Genomic DNA, 13,152 nt, shown 5'->3' with positions numbered 1-13,152 from the left:
CATTCGATTTTTAATAATAGATTTCACATGCGCTCACAAGAAGTGCTCTCATTATAAACTATGTTGGTGTATATTTCTTTTAAAACACATAATTTGATTATGTCAATTGGAAACATTGTGATATGAGACAGAATGTAGCCTAAAGAGTCAGAAGTTAACCAAAGTCGTTGGTTACTCGCACTTTATATGGCATGTTAGTTTTAGCAGATCTGTGTTTATGCAGATGTCTCCATGGCACGTGGCGCCTTTTCGCACGATTTATTTATTAGCATGAGCAGACAAACGAGCAGAGGAAGCCAGAGGTGTCAGAACAGAAGTCGTGTGGAAGTGTGCCGGCTATTCGGCGCCTCAAAGACTGACACATGCGCGTCACATTTGGTCGCGCGCATTTCAAAGAGTTTGATGATCAAAGTCGAATGTAAATGTTCGACGCGTGCTGAAAGCGATCTTAAATCTTAGATCTTAAATTTTCATGAAATCAACAACTAATATATAGTTTAAAACAATGAATAGATAAACACGTAGCAAGGTTTCATTTTTAAATTTTAATGATGGAATGTATTTGTTTCAATCCCCCAAATATACAACTATAAAAAAGGGAATGTCATGAATAAATTAATGTGCAAAATAGATAAATACATACATCAACTATGTATTACAAATGATCATACACCCAGTACAGATCATGCAAAAAAAAAAAAGAAAAAAAAAAAAGAAAACATCTGTGTAAAAAATATATTGCATCATTTATACACTATTTACATTTTACATTTCCAAAGTGATGATAAAATCAGTACAGAACATTATTTTTTGGAAATAAACATGTCTCTCATCATATAATTTAAAAGAGATGAAGCATGTCTAGTTATTACACAAGCTCGATATTTTAAGTCTCTGTAATTGTCTTTAAGTTCTTTCAAGGCCAAGGCCTCCAGACTGTCTGGCTGACGGGCGTCTGGTGTTGAGAGGTCGGTCTTGCTGTCGAATGCAGTGCGTTGGCGTCTGTGCTTCTGAATACAGTCCTGTTAGCATGTGACACAACGTTTCTGCAAGATGATGGAAGTCCTTGTTTGCAAACAGAGCTCTGCTGGAGATGATGCTGTGTGTTTGACTCTGGAATAGGCCTTCTGGAGAAGTTCTGGATTCTGACAGGCAGCCGGATGGTGGTCGACACACAGGACTGGGTCAGACGTTGACAAAGCGTATCGGTTACCGAACCCTCCAGTCCACGGGCTTTACCTGCATCTGACAGGTAACGGGCCGCTTTCTGAAGACACGACGAAAAGCCGTCCATTAACTGGCGCTTTTCTCCTTGTTCTACATCTTGTGATTTCTTGGCCTGAGCGACGGAGTTTTGCAAAAACAGGACGGTGTATTCCAGGATCTCTGCTTTCTCTATTCTCCTTTGAGAAGGACTCTGTAAAAATAAGAGAGGCGAGTTCAGACAGTGCAAACACGTTCTAAGTTGAGAACATGTTCATTCAAAGATGACACTGTGTTAAAGAGATGAAAAGTATGTTTTTCTTACATTGTGCTCAGGGCCTTGCAGAAGCAAAGTTCTCAGGTTCTCCAGACTCCGATTCATCCTTTCTCTTCTTCGTCTTTCAACTTGAGGTTTTAACATCTACGGGAAACATAAAAGATGAATGTGAGTGGTTGAGTCAGGCTATAGTATAACAGGTTACACATGACAGTCTGCCTAGTTTGTTAGAATGCACAGATATAAACATTTACCTTTCTGTCCATTTTAATGGTCTCAGTCTCTCCGAGGATTTTCATTGCAGGGCTACTCCAAACAGTAGTTTATATCAGAGATGATATAATCCAGTAAAGACCCAATGTTCTCTTCTATTCGGTATGCTGGGCAAGATCTCTCTTCAAGGTACAGTCAAATGTGAGATGCAAGTCTGCAGCTGAGCGCACGTATTTATAGGCGTACAGACGCATGGAGGCAAGCCACGCCCTCTCGCCGTCACTGACCAATCACTGAGGAGCAGTGTTCTCATGCACACCTTGTTCCCAGCTCAAAACAAAACACTGAATATATATACAAAAAAACATGGTTACCATAGTTAAACCATGGTAACCACAAATTAACCATGGTTTTACTACACTAACCATAGTTTGAACATAAAACTATGGTTATACAAATGCACTTTACACATTTACTAAAATAAAACCATGCCTAATTTTCGTTAGGGCATTAACCATGATCGCGTAATGAGTGTATTGGTTTACATATTTATTATAAATAGTTATTTTTTCCTATTACGTGTGTGCAGTTAACTGTACTTAGCTAATATATAATATGCATCGAATTGGTTTAAGACATTCAGGCCAGCCTTTGATCAAAAGGACTGATGGTCCACGCTCTCTGACACCTAGACTTCCGCAGGCACGTGTGTGCATGAGAAATCAAGTGTCACCCTGACAGTAAACGCGCATATGAATAGCACACGCGTCTAGCCAGACATGCAATTAGAATAACAAAAAGAAAAGCGAACTTTAACTTTCCAAAGTCTTATTTTAAGTGTTGCAGTATATGCGCGTCTAACTGTTCATCGGCGTGGTTTCGAATTTTATTTGGCATATTTTACATTTTTGAAAGTTCCATTACGCGTACATGTGCTACAACTTTAAATCAGCTTCAAACAAAACCTCAACACAAATCAAAGCTCGCGTTACAGTCACTTTATTTTATATGCTTTTTTGTGAATAGATAATTATTTTGGCCATGTAGAGAAGTGGAACTATAATGCATTGGTATATAAGACTGAGGCTGAATCCAATTCAGTTTGTATTGTTAATGTTAATCAAGTTTAATACTGAATTTAAAATCGCAATTGTTCGTTAAAAATGCATTGATATAATGATATATGTGCCCCAAAAGAAGAAAAGTGTTAGCGCATTAGGCTATGCGTAATAATAAATCAACCGCATGTCTTGATTCAGTCTTGTGACTGCACTTTTTTTCCAAATAATAATTAATGTGTTTAGCTCAAAAAAGGCTCAAAGTTATATCACCTGAGTGTGAACCATCGGGGGCCGCAAGGTAACGTGTGCTCACACCTCTTTATAATTCAGAAGGACGCGTGCCGCGTGGCAACTTCACACCTGTGAACAATGCGCGCCTGTGCGGACAGTTTCCACGCGTGCATATGAAAGCGCGCCCATGTGAAAAGCAAGCAATAGGGTTTCGTGCTTATTCATGGCACTGAAATTACTATGCAAATAGACTCTTGTTCATTCATTTTCTAAAGACATATCTCAAAAAAAAAAAAAAAATGCGCCAAGATTTGGTTAACGCCAAATGCAAAGACAGCACGTGTCTAGCAGAACTTCACGTTCCCACAGACAAAACTAGCAAGAGAAAAAAAAAAAACTCTCTGTCCATGTCACTGTATGACCTTGCTATTACTGATATAACTTCTATGGATACGCTTTTAAAAAAGCGTAAACGGAAAAGTAAAAGGAGAAAACATAAAGACATTTACCAAACTGTGATCATAACAAAATGAACTTAATCTGCATTCTGCGACGGTATGCCAACACTATGGAAGTGATGAAAATAGAGACTATATGTGAACGCAGGTTGCATTTTCCCATGCACTTAATGCTTATTGAAGAGTAGCGTGGGAACCTTCTCTGTGTCTGTTGATAATGTATACATTTTGACAGGTAATAAAAAAGGAGTGAGGTGTCGGTCCGTGTTACTAGGTGAGGTATAAGCTGTTCGTGTTACTGGGAGAGCGTGGCTAGTGGCTTGTTCCCATCGTAGCACTTTGGAAATGATTGCCTGTTGGTTATGGGCGAATTTTCAATATTTACGCAATCGCATGGCCTTTGGATGCCCTTTGTGCGACATCCCTAAAGAGAAAGTGTGTCAGAGTTACAGTTCACTATTCACTAATTAAGTGATAGCTACGTCACTGCACATATCTTTGGAATATTTGATGATAATTTTTCTTGGCAGGAAGAGTATCCACTAATAGTAACGCTTTAGTAAAGCCGCACCACCGAAATTACTAAAAACGAAATCTAGTGAAATTTGCCTGGCTTTTTAAAAATAGTTTAGGCTACTTATTAGATTAATCATTGCGCACTGTAGTTATTTGTTTTTAATCTGATCTGTAGTTGTTAGTTTATTAAAATGAGTTATGCAGAACCATACCTATGTTAATATCCCTAAAGGTACCGTCTCGTCTCGCCTGCGTCTTTGTCATTCAACATCAACCCTCACACTTCAACTAGGGATACGCGTGGCATTTCCTTTAATCTTTGGCTTGTGTATGCAAATTAGGTCAAATCAGTGTTGCTGAGTGGAAATAAGTGCAGAAAAAAAAACTCTTCGACAGTTACAGACAGTCTTAAGGGAAAGAATATCATCCGTAAAACTTCTGTAGGTTGTGTACACAATATCAAAAACATTACCTCAGTGACCTTGTGGACAACAAACTATAAATGGTTACTCGCAAACACCACCGAAGTGATGAAAATGACGGCTATATGTGAAGGCACACTGCATTGAGCTCTCGTGTTCATTGGAAGCGTGGGAACTGGGAACCTGGTCTGTGCTCAGCTAAAATGTACAAATTTTGACAGGTAATAAAAAGAGCTGAGGTGTCTGCGGTCCGTGTTACTGGGAGAGCGTGCTTAATAGCTGGTTCCCATCATAACACTCCTCCAAATACCTGTTGGCTAGTGTCAGGTTTTAAATATTTACACAAGCGTACAAAAAAATTAAAGCAGGTCTCTTAAAAACAAACGCATTGGTTTTGAAAACCACTTTGGGTTCGGTAAAGAACTTTTCAGTGAACAGTTGTTAAGAAGAACATTTTACATCTAAAAAACAAAGAGCCTTTTGTCCAGTGGAAAGGTACCATCATGGAATCATATGCAAATAAAGCCTGATAAACCTTGATGAACATACGTTTTGTGAAATCTCATCGTAGTGAAGCTCGATATTGTCTTTCTGAAGCAAAGGCGTTAGTGTTATATGTTGCAATATTTAAAAACGTCAACATATATCATTTAACGAAATTATATTTTATAATTGTTTACTAGTGGGTGCAGGAGACTATAGTTAATTTCTGTAAGTGAGGATAGCACCATTAAAACTGTCACATTTTATACCCAAAAATTCTTCATACACTGGACTACCAATAAAATTGATAAAAATTTGGGACGAAAAATTATTCAGACACTTGTTTTGCTCAAGTTTTTTTTTCTTTAATTGCTCATGCAACCTTTCTACACACACTCTCAGTAAACGTGCCTCAAATGACCGAGCACACAGACAATACAATTAATTTTTTACTTAAAATAATTTATGTTAAAAGTTAGTTTTTTTTCCCCCAGGGAATGCAATACATGCATCTCATACACATACATATAGTGCTGCTTGAAAGTTTGTGAACTCTTTAGAATGTTCTATATTTTTGCATAAATACGAACAAAAACAACATGAGCTGAGGTGTCTGCGGTCCGTGTTACTGGGAGAGCGTGCTTAATAGCTGGTTCCCATCATAACACTCTTCCAAATACCTGTTGGCTAGTGTCAGGTTTTAAATATTTAAAGCAGGTCTCTTAAAAATAAACGCATTTATTTTGAAACCACTTTGGGTTCGGCAAAGAACTTTTCAGTGAACAGTTGCTATGAAGAACATTTTACATCTAAAAAACAAAGAGCCTGTGGTGCAATGGAAAGGTACCATAGATGTAAAATGTTCTTCATGGAATCATATGCAAATAAAGCCTGATGAACCTTGATGAACATATGTTTTGTGAAATCTCATCGCAGTAAAGTTTGATATTGTCTTTCTGAAGCAAAGGCGTTGGTGTTATATGTTGCAACATTTAAAAACGTCAACATTAGAATTTAACGAAACCCAATGAAATTAAATCAAAGTTTGACAACCCACCCAAAAGCAGAGTCATTTCATTATAGTCAAAGCTGCAAGCAAGGCAAGTTCACGCTCTCCAAGTGACCACTCTTATAGAATATAGTAACATTCTTAATCTTGAGTATAACTTGATCTTTCATCAGACAGCTATGCAGTAAACACTAGGCCTATTTTTCAGCTACAAAGCAATAAGGACCAGCAGGGGGCGAAGGCATCCAGTCAAGTGGTCGTTTGTCCAGACACGGGTTCATCGACACACTTCTGGTGTTAACAAGGTGTTTCAACAGAACCATAATAAGAACAGCTTCACGCAGAGAAGGACGTGTGCTCTTTCACTTGTAAACGAACTGGCTACAGTTTCCCACGGGAATTGCAATATAACACTCTCAGTAAACCGTGCCTCAAATTACTGCACACATGCAATAAAATAAATAAATGAATTAAAATACATATACATCTGCATACAGTTCTGCTTGAAAGTTTGTGAACTCTTTATAATTGTCTGTATTTCTGCCTAAATATGACCCAAAATAGCATCAGATTTTCTCACATATCCTGAAAATAGACAGTTTGAGTTTTCTTATATGACCCACTTGCTTAAGATCCTTCCATCTACAACATTTAAATTGGATTAAAGTCCAGGACTTGACCATTCCAAAATATGTACTTTCTTCCTTTGTTACTTTGTTTCCAAAGAATGCAATACATGCATCTCATACACATACATATAGTGCTGCTTGAAAGTTTGTGAACTCTTTAGAATTTCTTACATTTCCACATAAATGAACAAAAACAGATTTTCACACATACTGAAAGTAGACAAGGTTCCCTCTTATGAATTGCTTGTTTCAAGTCCTTCCACAACATTTCAATTCAATTAATGGTCTGGATTTTGATTCGACTATTTTAAAACATTTACTTCTCCTGTAGAACGACTTGTGTGCTTTGGGGTTGTTTTGGGATGTTTTCATACTGTAAGTTCTTTTACACAGAAAACTGCCAATCCGTTTCACCAAAATACACCCACAATAATGGACTGTGAAGACATCATGAAGGACTTTCACTGGAACTTGGCCTCTGTTACAACTGTTTTGTGTTGTATGTATTTATTTACATCAATATGCAGTCATAATTGTTGTTAAAGCATTGTCATTTTTGCCAGTTCCCCAGGTCAGTAATAAAAAACATAAGATGATAAGACCAGGCAGATGAATGAATATAATGAATAAAATTTGAAAATAATATCCTAATATTGTTAATAAAGGATAATCTAACATTAAATAGTTTTCTTTATAACACAATGGCTCTGCAGAACACTAATCAGGTGTTTACAACAATTTTTATTTAAAGAAACTATTGAGACACCAGATATAATTTTTTATATTTTTTACTAGTAGGTGAAGGACACTAGTTCATTTCTGTAAGTGAGGATAGCAAAATAAAGTAAACTGTGACATATTATACCCCAAAATTCTTCATACACTGGACTACCAGTAAAACCGATAAAAATTTGGGACCAAAAAGTATTCAGACACTTTGACCTGGCCATGTTTTGCTCAAGTGTTTTTTCTGTAATTGCTCATGCAACCTTTTTACACCACAGACTGAACTAAATTAAGCATTGCTTGGTAATTGGTCAACAAAGTATTGATAATTGTGTAAATATTGTCGTACTAACAGTTAATTTTTGGTTAACCGTTCATTTTTTGGTTGACATTATCAAGATGAATTTGTTCTGATATGGTTTCACTGAGTTCTTGTCATATTTTATTACCATGCATTTTCTAAATTACACTATTGAAAAAAAGGTGCCTTAAAAGGTTCTTTAGGATGCCATAGAAGAACCATTTTTAGTTCCACAAAGAACCATTCAGTCAAAGGCTTTTTTTTATTTGTTACCTTTTTATAATCTGAAGAACCTTCTTGTGTCACAAAGAAACTTTTATGAAACAGAAAGGTTCTTCAGATGTTTGAGGTTCTTTATGGAACCATTTAGACTAAAAAGGTTCTTCTATGGCATTGTGAAGCACCTTTATTTTTAAGAGTGTAAACTGTGATAATATGAGAAATGTTGAAGGTCTTTAAATGCATTTTGGTTTGACTGTACGTAGTTAATTTTGACCCTGCTGATTTGAAATCTAACAATCCAATAATTCCTAGATTTATTTTCATAATTTTCATGACTTACATTCAGTGAATGCAAAATTGCCATTCCATTGATTTTGTCAGGGGAAAAGATTATCAACACCCACTTTTAGTGGGACATGTCATCCAAATAATGCTGATGGAAATAAATGGTTTTGAGGCATTCAATTGGCTCCATCACATATTGAAAGATTTTTACTGCCTATTTTATTTTATATTGTCCATTATTTTTTATTAAGTAGGTCATATATGTGGAAAATGAAAGACATACCTTTTTACCTGTTCATATGGACATATAATATTAAATAAATCAGTACTTCTTTAGAGCAAAATGGACCTGGAATGTTTCCCATCACTGATTCATAAACATAATATGATGACTAGAGTTAAGGCCCAAAACCACTTGTTTTACAGTTTTTTACAATCGTTTTTGCACTAATAACTGAACCTTAATGTAATTTTTCAAAACTCTAGATACAAAACTCAAAACAGTCATTATTTGTAACACAGGCTGTCCAGTGTTTAAAACTTTGCATATTGCATTCATATCTTTAAAGAAGCCTTGCATTAGCAGAAGCATTGTTTCAAAAAATGAATTTATTATGAAATATTTTAGGAACATTACTTTAGATCACCCATACACAAGTTACCCATAGTTTCAATGGGTTTTTGCTAGTAAAATCATTAAATATAGTTGTACAAAATATGTGATTCAGGTTTCATTTTTTTTTTCTTTAGACTAAGAACAGTACAGACACAGTGGTATCATTGAAATACTGTAATGTGGAATTTACTGATAAAATAAATCTCAACATAGGGGTTTCTAAAGGAAAAATTTAGATTCAAAGTTTTAGCTGTTTTTTTTTTTTCAGCAGGGTACAGAATACAGTTTACAGGCTAGTTTGGCTGGTCTTAGCTGGTTTTAGCTGGTGGTTTCCCAGCCTGACCAGACAGAAAAGTGGCCAATACCCCTCTAAAACCAGTCTGCTGACCAGCTATGACCAGCTAAAAACAGCCAAACAGCCTGGGCTGGTTTTGGATGTTTTTTTTTCAGCAGGGCTAATTTGTGTACCAACGTCCTTTATACATTCTTTTTTTTTTTTTACCAGGGTAGCCATTAACTCATTAAAACCACAAAAGCAATAACATAAAAATGACATCTTGCATTCAGTAATGTTGAATATGAAAATGTGTTCTGTAAAAGAGGTACATGGGGCCATAGAAACCATATCTGATAAAGAATGAAATATGACATCTATAGATACATGGTAAAAAAAAAAAAAAAAGTACTGCAGAGGTACAATTTTGTTCCTGGGCAACAAAACATATAAAGGTACACAGTGGGTCCTTATTGTACAATTATGTACCCAAAAAATGGTACCCTTGGTAACACCAAAGTGAAAGCTACTTGTACCCTAAAAGGTATAGTTTTGTACCGTTTTTTCTGAGAGTGTAGTGTGGTCCATCTGGGTCATATTCTGTGGTAACTGGTGTCAAATGATCTATCCTGAAACATGCACTATTTTCCATAAAAGCTATGCTTCAAGGGTAATGTAACAGTTACTTATCATTTTAAGCAGATGTATCAACTGATAGTTCAATCTTTGTAATGAAATGAATGCACACTCATCTCAGATGTAATGTGTGAGTTGCATTTTGAAATAGTAATACTTTGATGTTAAGTTGTGTCATTTTGAACAGGTGATTTAAGTTCAATGAACAAATTATCTTTGGCTTATATGTATTGTATCCAAGCATTTGAAAAATGTGTTAAGTGTTTTGAAAAATGTGCATTTTGATCATTGGTTGTGAATTATGTGTCTAGAGTTTTGAAAAATGACATTACGGTTCTGTTATTAGTGCAAAAACGATTGTAAAAAACTGTAAGCCATCTTGCAGAAGAATTAGAAGTTTACTGAGGCCCCCTAGTGGAAAAACACTGCCATATTTATAAAGATGTTAGCATTTAGACCTCAAGATGATTAATGGATGCAAGTGTCTGTTAATAAGCCTGCATTTATTTGATGCAAAGTAGATCTAAAACAGTAAAATTGTGAAAAAAAAGTCATATAATTATATGCTTTGAAATGTAATTTGATCCTGTGATCAAAGCTAAATTTCAGCATCATCACACCAGTCTTCAGTGTCACAGTCCTTCAGAAATCATTCTAATATTCTGATTTGCTGCTCAAGAAACATTTTTGATTATTATCAATTGAGTACATTTTTCTTTCCAGGATTCTTTGATGAATAGAAAGATCCAAAGATCAGCATATATATGAAATATGCTTTTGTAACATTATACACTATATCATTTAAAAGCTTAAGTGAGTACAATTTATATAGTCAGTATAATTTTTTGTATTACTTTTATTTAGCAAGGATGCTTTAAATTGATCAGAAGTGATGAAAAAGAAATGCTGTTCTTTTGAACTTTCTATTCATCAAAGCAACCTGAAAACATTCTACTCAGCTGTTTTCAACATAATAAGAATACATGTTTTTTCATGTATTTTTAATACATGAATCATTTCTGAAGGATCATGTGACTGGAGTAATGATGCCAAAAAAGAAATTAACAAAATGTAGTTAAAAAAGTAGTATTACATTTCAGCATAGACTGCATTACACCAAATTAAATTAATACACAAGCTTTTGTGAACAATTGAGTTGTTAGAGAAGTGTCAAAAAGTTTGTGTTTAAAATACACTGAAATGGCTGTACTGACATACTGGCGCACTAAAAGGAACAAACTAGTCCATAAAATCATAAGTGATTTTACTGTTTTTGCTGTACTTTGAATCAGTTACTGTAATTCAATGACTTTCCCTTGAAAAAGTAAAGTAAGGGATTTTTAAGGTAATTTAATTACAGTTACATCTTATGTAATTGAACTTAATACGGTCTATAGTGGATTTAACAGAAACATTTAAAGTCTAACCTTAAAATGCACACTACCCTTCTCACTTTAAATACTTTGAGTTAATGAGAATATTAAGAATAATAAGATAACACTTTAGTGTCCAGTTCTCAGTTGGTTATTAGCTTGAATATTACTTTTGGATATTGGCTGTTTGTTATTGTTTAAAAAGCACATATTATTGTTTGAGAATTGATATTTCTGAATCCCTGTCTTACCAAATTTAAAATTCACAAATCTCTAATTTTCAGGTTTAGCAGCAATTTCACACTATTTTTTTGGTGGGACAAAGTCCTGGACATGCTGGCAAAATTTCGACTTAGTTAAATACTTGGAGCTGCCTGTTCCCTGATGTACTGAAGGTAAGACAATGCAGGTGAATAGGGTAACAAAAGTTATTAATAGTTATCACCTTACTTACTCAGTTGATTGATTACATTGAAAATTGCAAACATTTTTTTTGTATTACAAGTTTTCTAAAATGTTAGGTTTAAATATGCAAATGAGACATTATTTAATGAAATATGCATTTCTAGTACAACAATCTAAACACTGGATGAAGTCAGTTTCAAAATTCTTGTTAATTTTTTTTTGACATTAGAGTCTAACCAAAAACTTCGAACAGAAAACATAAATATAGGATATATACACAATTTTAGGGGGAATAAAATACTGTATAAAATCAAGCATATCCCTATGTAAAAACCTTTAGGGTATAGACAGGAATAAAAATGTAAAGTTTGGTGTGTGTAAGTGCTACTGAAGTATAGATTTATGGCTCAGTCTAAGAGAAAACTTATTTTGGAAAAAAAAAAAGTCCTTTAAAATCTGCTGTATTGTAGGCCTAATTGAAATCTATTGACACAAATAGATAAAGGGATAAAAAAGAAAGACTTAACAGTGTATTTTGGATTTTCTTTCCACTAGTCTGAAAAAACAAGTTATAAAAAACTAAACAGGTGCATGAAAAAAAGAAAATTCAAAATTCAAAAACTTAAAAACAGAGTTTGCCGCAGCTTGGCCCATTTTATTCTATATTCTCTCTGTCATGGGCTATAGTTCCAGACTTTTCGAAGAAACAGCATGTCTATTCCGAGGACACGTGCTCACACCATGCTCGAAAGCGTGGCTAATTCACACCTCCGTGCAACAGGCGCTCAGGTGCCAAAAGTTTCCACGTGCCCGTTTGCTCTGTTGTTCAGTAATAGTCCAGCAGGTGAGCGCGCGCTAAGTTTTACATTTGACTACGACCATCAGACAGTACGAATGCTTAGGCAATGGTTTCTTAATCATTTCGCATGGAAAAAGGTGAAATGATTCTAAAATAGTGCGACATTTTGCATAGGCTATAACATATAAAGCCACTTAATAGCCCGATTTCCGTAAAATGAACTATTGAGGCGACCTGCCTGAGAATGTTATATATAGGCTAAGTCACTTATAAGGGTTCTCCGTCTTGGACCTTGAAATGTTAGCCTATTCTGAAACCTTATTAAAAGGTGATGAAAACGATGAAAACAAAGCAATGCTGAGTTTGAGTCACTCAAATCGCAAAATATAGCCCTATGATTGTTGTATTAGATTTTGATAAGTGCATTGCAAGCCTTGTCGTGACCTCTTGCTCGCGCATGCTGTGGCTGCTTGTGACCTTTTGTCCATAGCAGACTTCACGCCAAATTCATAAACAGAGGTGTCAACGGAATCATAATACTAATGGAATTATAAGCGAGGGTGTGTATGCCACCACTCCGCTTGACCAAACATTAAGCTTTCCCACGGGATTTTTCTTAAGGTTGGCCATGAGGCATGATGCCCATGTGGGGGTCAAAAAGTGAAGCACCACATGGGCAATTCAATAATTTAGTATAGGTAAAAGTGACATTCCTTATTCTATAATATGACCGACATTTTATCCACCTGACGTTGTTGTTCTTTGGTAAGCATGCTAAGAACTAGGCAACCAAATTGGGTTTTGCAACATGCTTTGCTTTCCAAAAGACTTTGTAATTATGAATTATCTCCTTTTGTTTAAAGTAAGCACACTCACTGTAGAAAAGCAAAAACTCGGAAAGAACGCACAGATTGGTTCACCACCATATTAAAGTTGTACAAATTATTTAATATATGCATGTAAAGTAGACTATAAAGATTACATGAGCAGACGCATTTCAAGTTCAACCCAGT

General features: G+C 35.3%; 1 protein-coding gene across 1 annotated transcript; it reads right to left on the bottom strand.

Annotated features, from left to right (window-relative positions):
* Positions 1–916: 916 nt before the first annotated feature.
* Positions 917–1,779, bottom strand: her7 (hairy and enhancer of split related-7). The gene is made up of 3 exons (XM_073839449.1): positions 1,735–1,779; positions 1,529–1,624; positions 917–1,417 (listed from the first exon to the last, which is right to left on the bottom strand). Exons 1-3 carry the CDS (start codon positions 1,777–1,779, stop codon positions 917–919), a joined length of 642 nt encoding a protein of 213 aa, XP_073695550.1.
* Between the last annotated feature and the right edge of the window lie 11,373 nt (positions 1,780–13,152).

The sequence above is a fragment of the Garra rufa genome, chromosome 5, assembly GCF_049309525.1.
Source record: "Garra rufa chromosome 5, GarRuf1.0, whole genome shotgun sequence".
Taxonomy (NCBI): Eukaryota; Metazoa; Chordata; class Actinopteri; order Cypriniformes; family Cyprinidae; genus Garra; species Garra rufa.
The sequence above is the reverse complement of the archived record's forward strand: the minus strand, read 5'-3'. Positions and strand labels throughout refer to the sequence as shown.

Bases quoted from the DNA above. Each gene is read 5' to 3' on its own strand.
- her7 (XM_073839449.1), bottom strand. From the start codon at position 1,779: ATGAAAATCCTCGGAGAGACTGAGACCATTAAAATGGACAGAAAG. The intron at 1,625-1,734 runs GTAAATGTTTAT...TGTTTCCCGTAG, and splicing joins CCATTAAAATGGACAGAAAG to ATGTTAAAACCTCAAGTTGA. The intron at 1,418-1,528 runs GTAAGAAAAACA...TTATTTTTACAG, and splicing joins TGCAAGGCCCTGAGCACAAT to AGTCCTTCTCAAAGGAGAAT.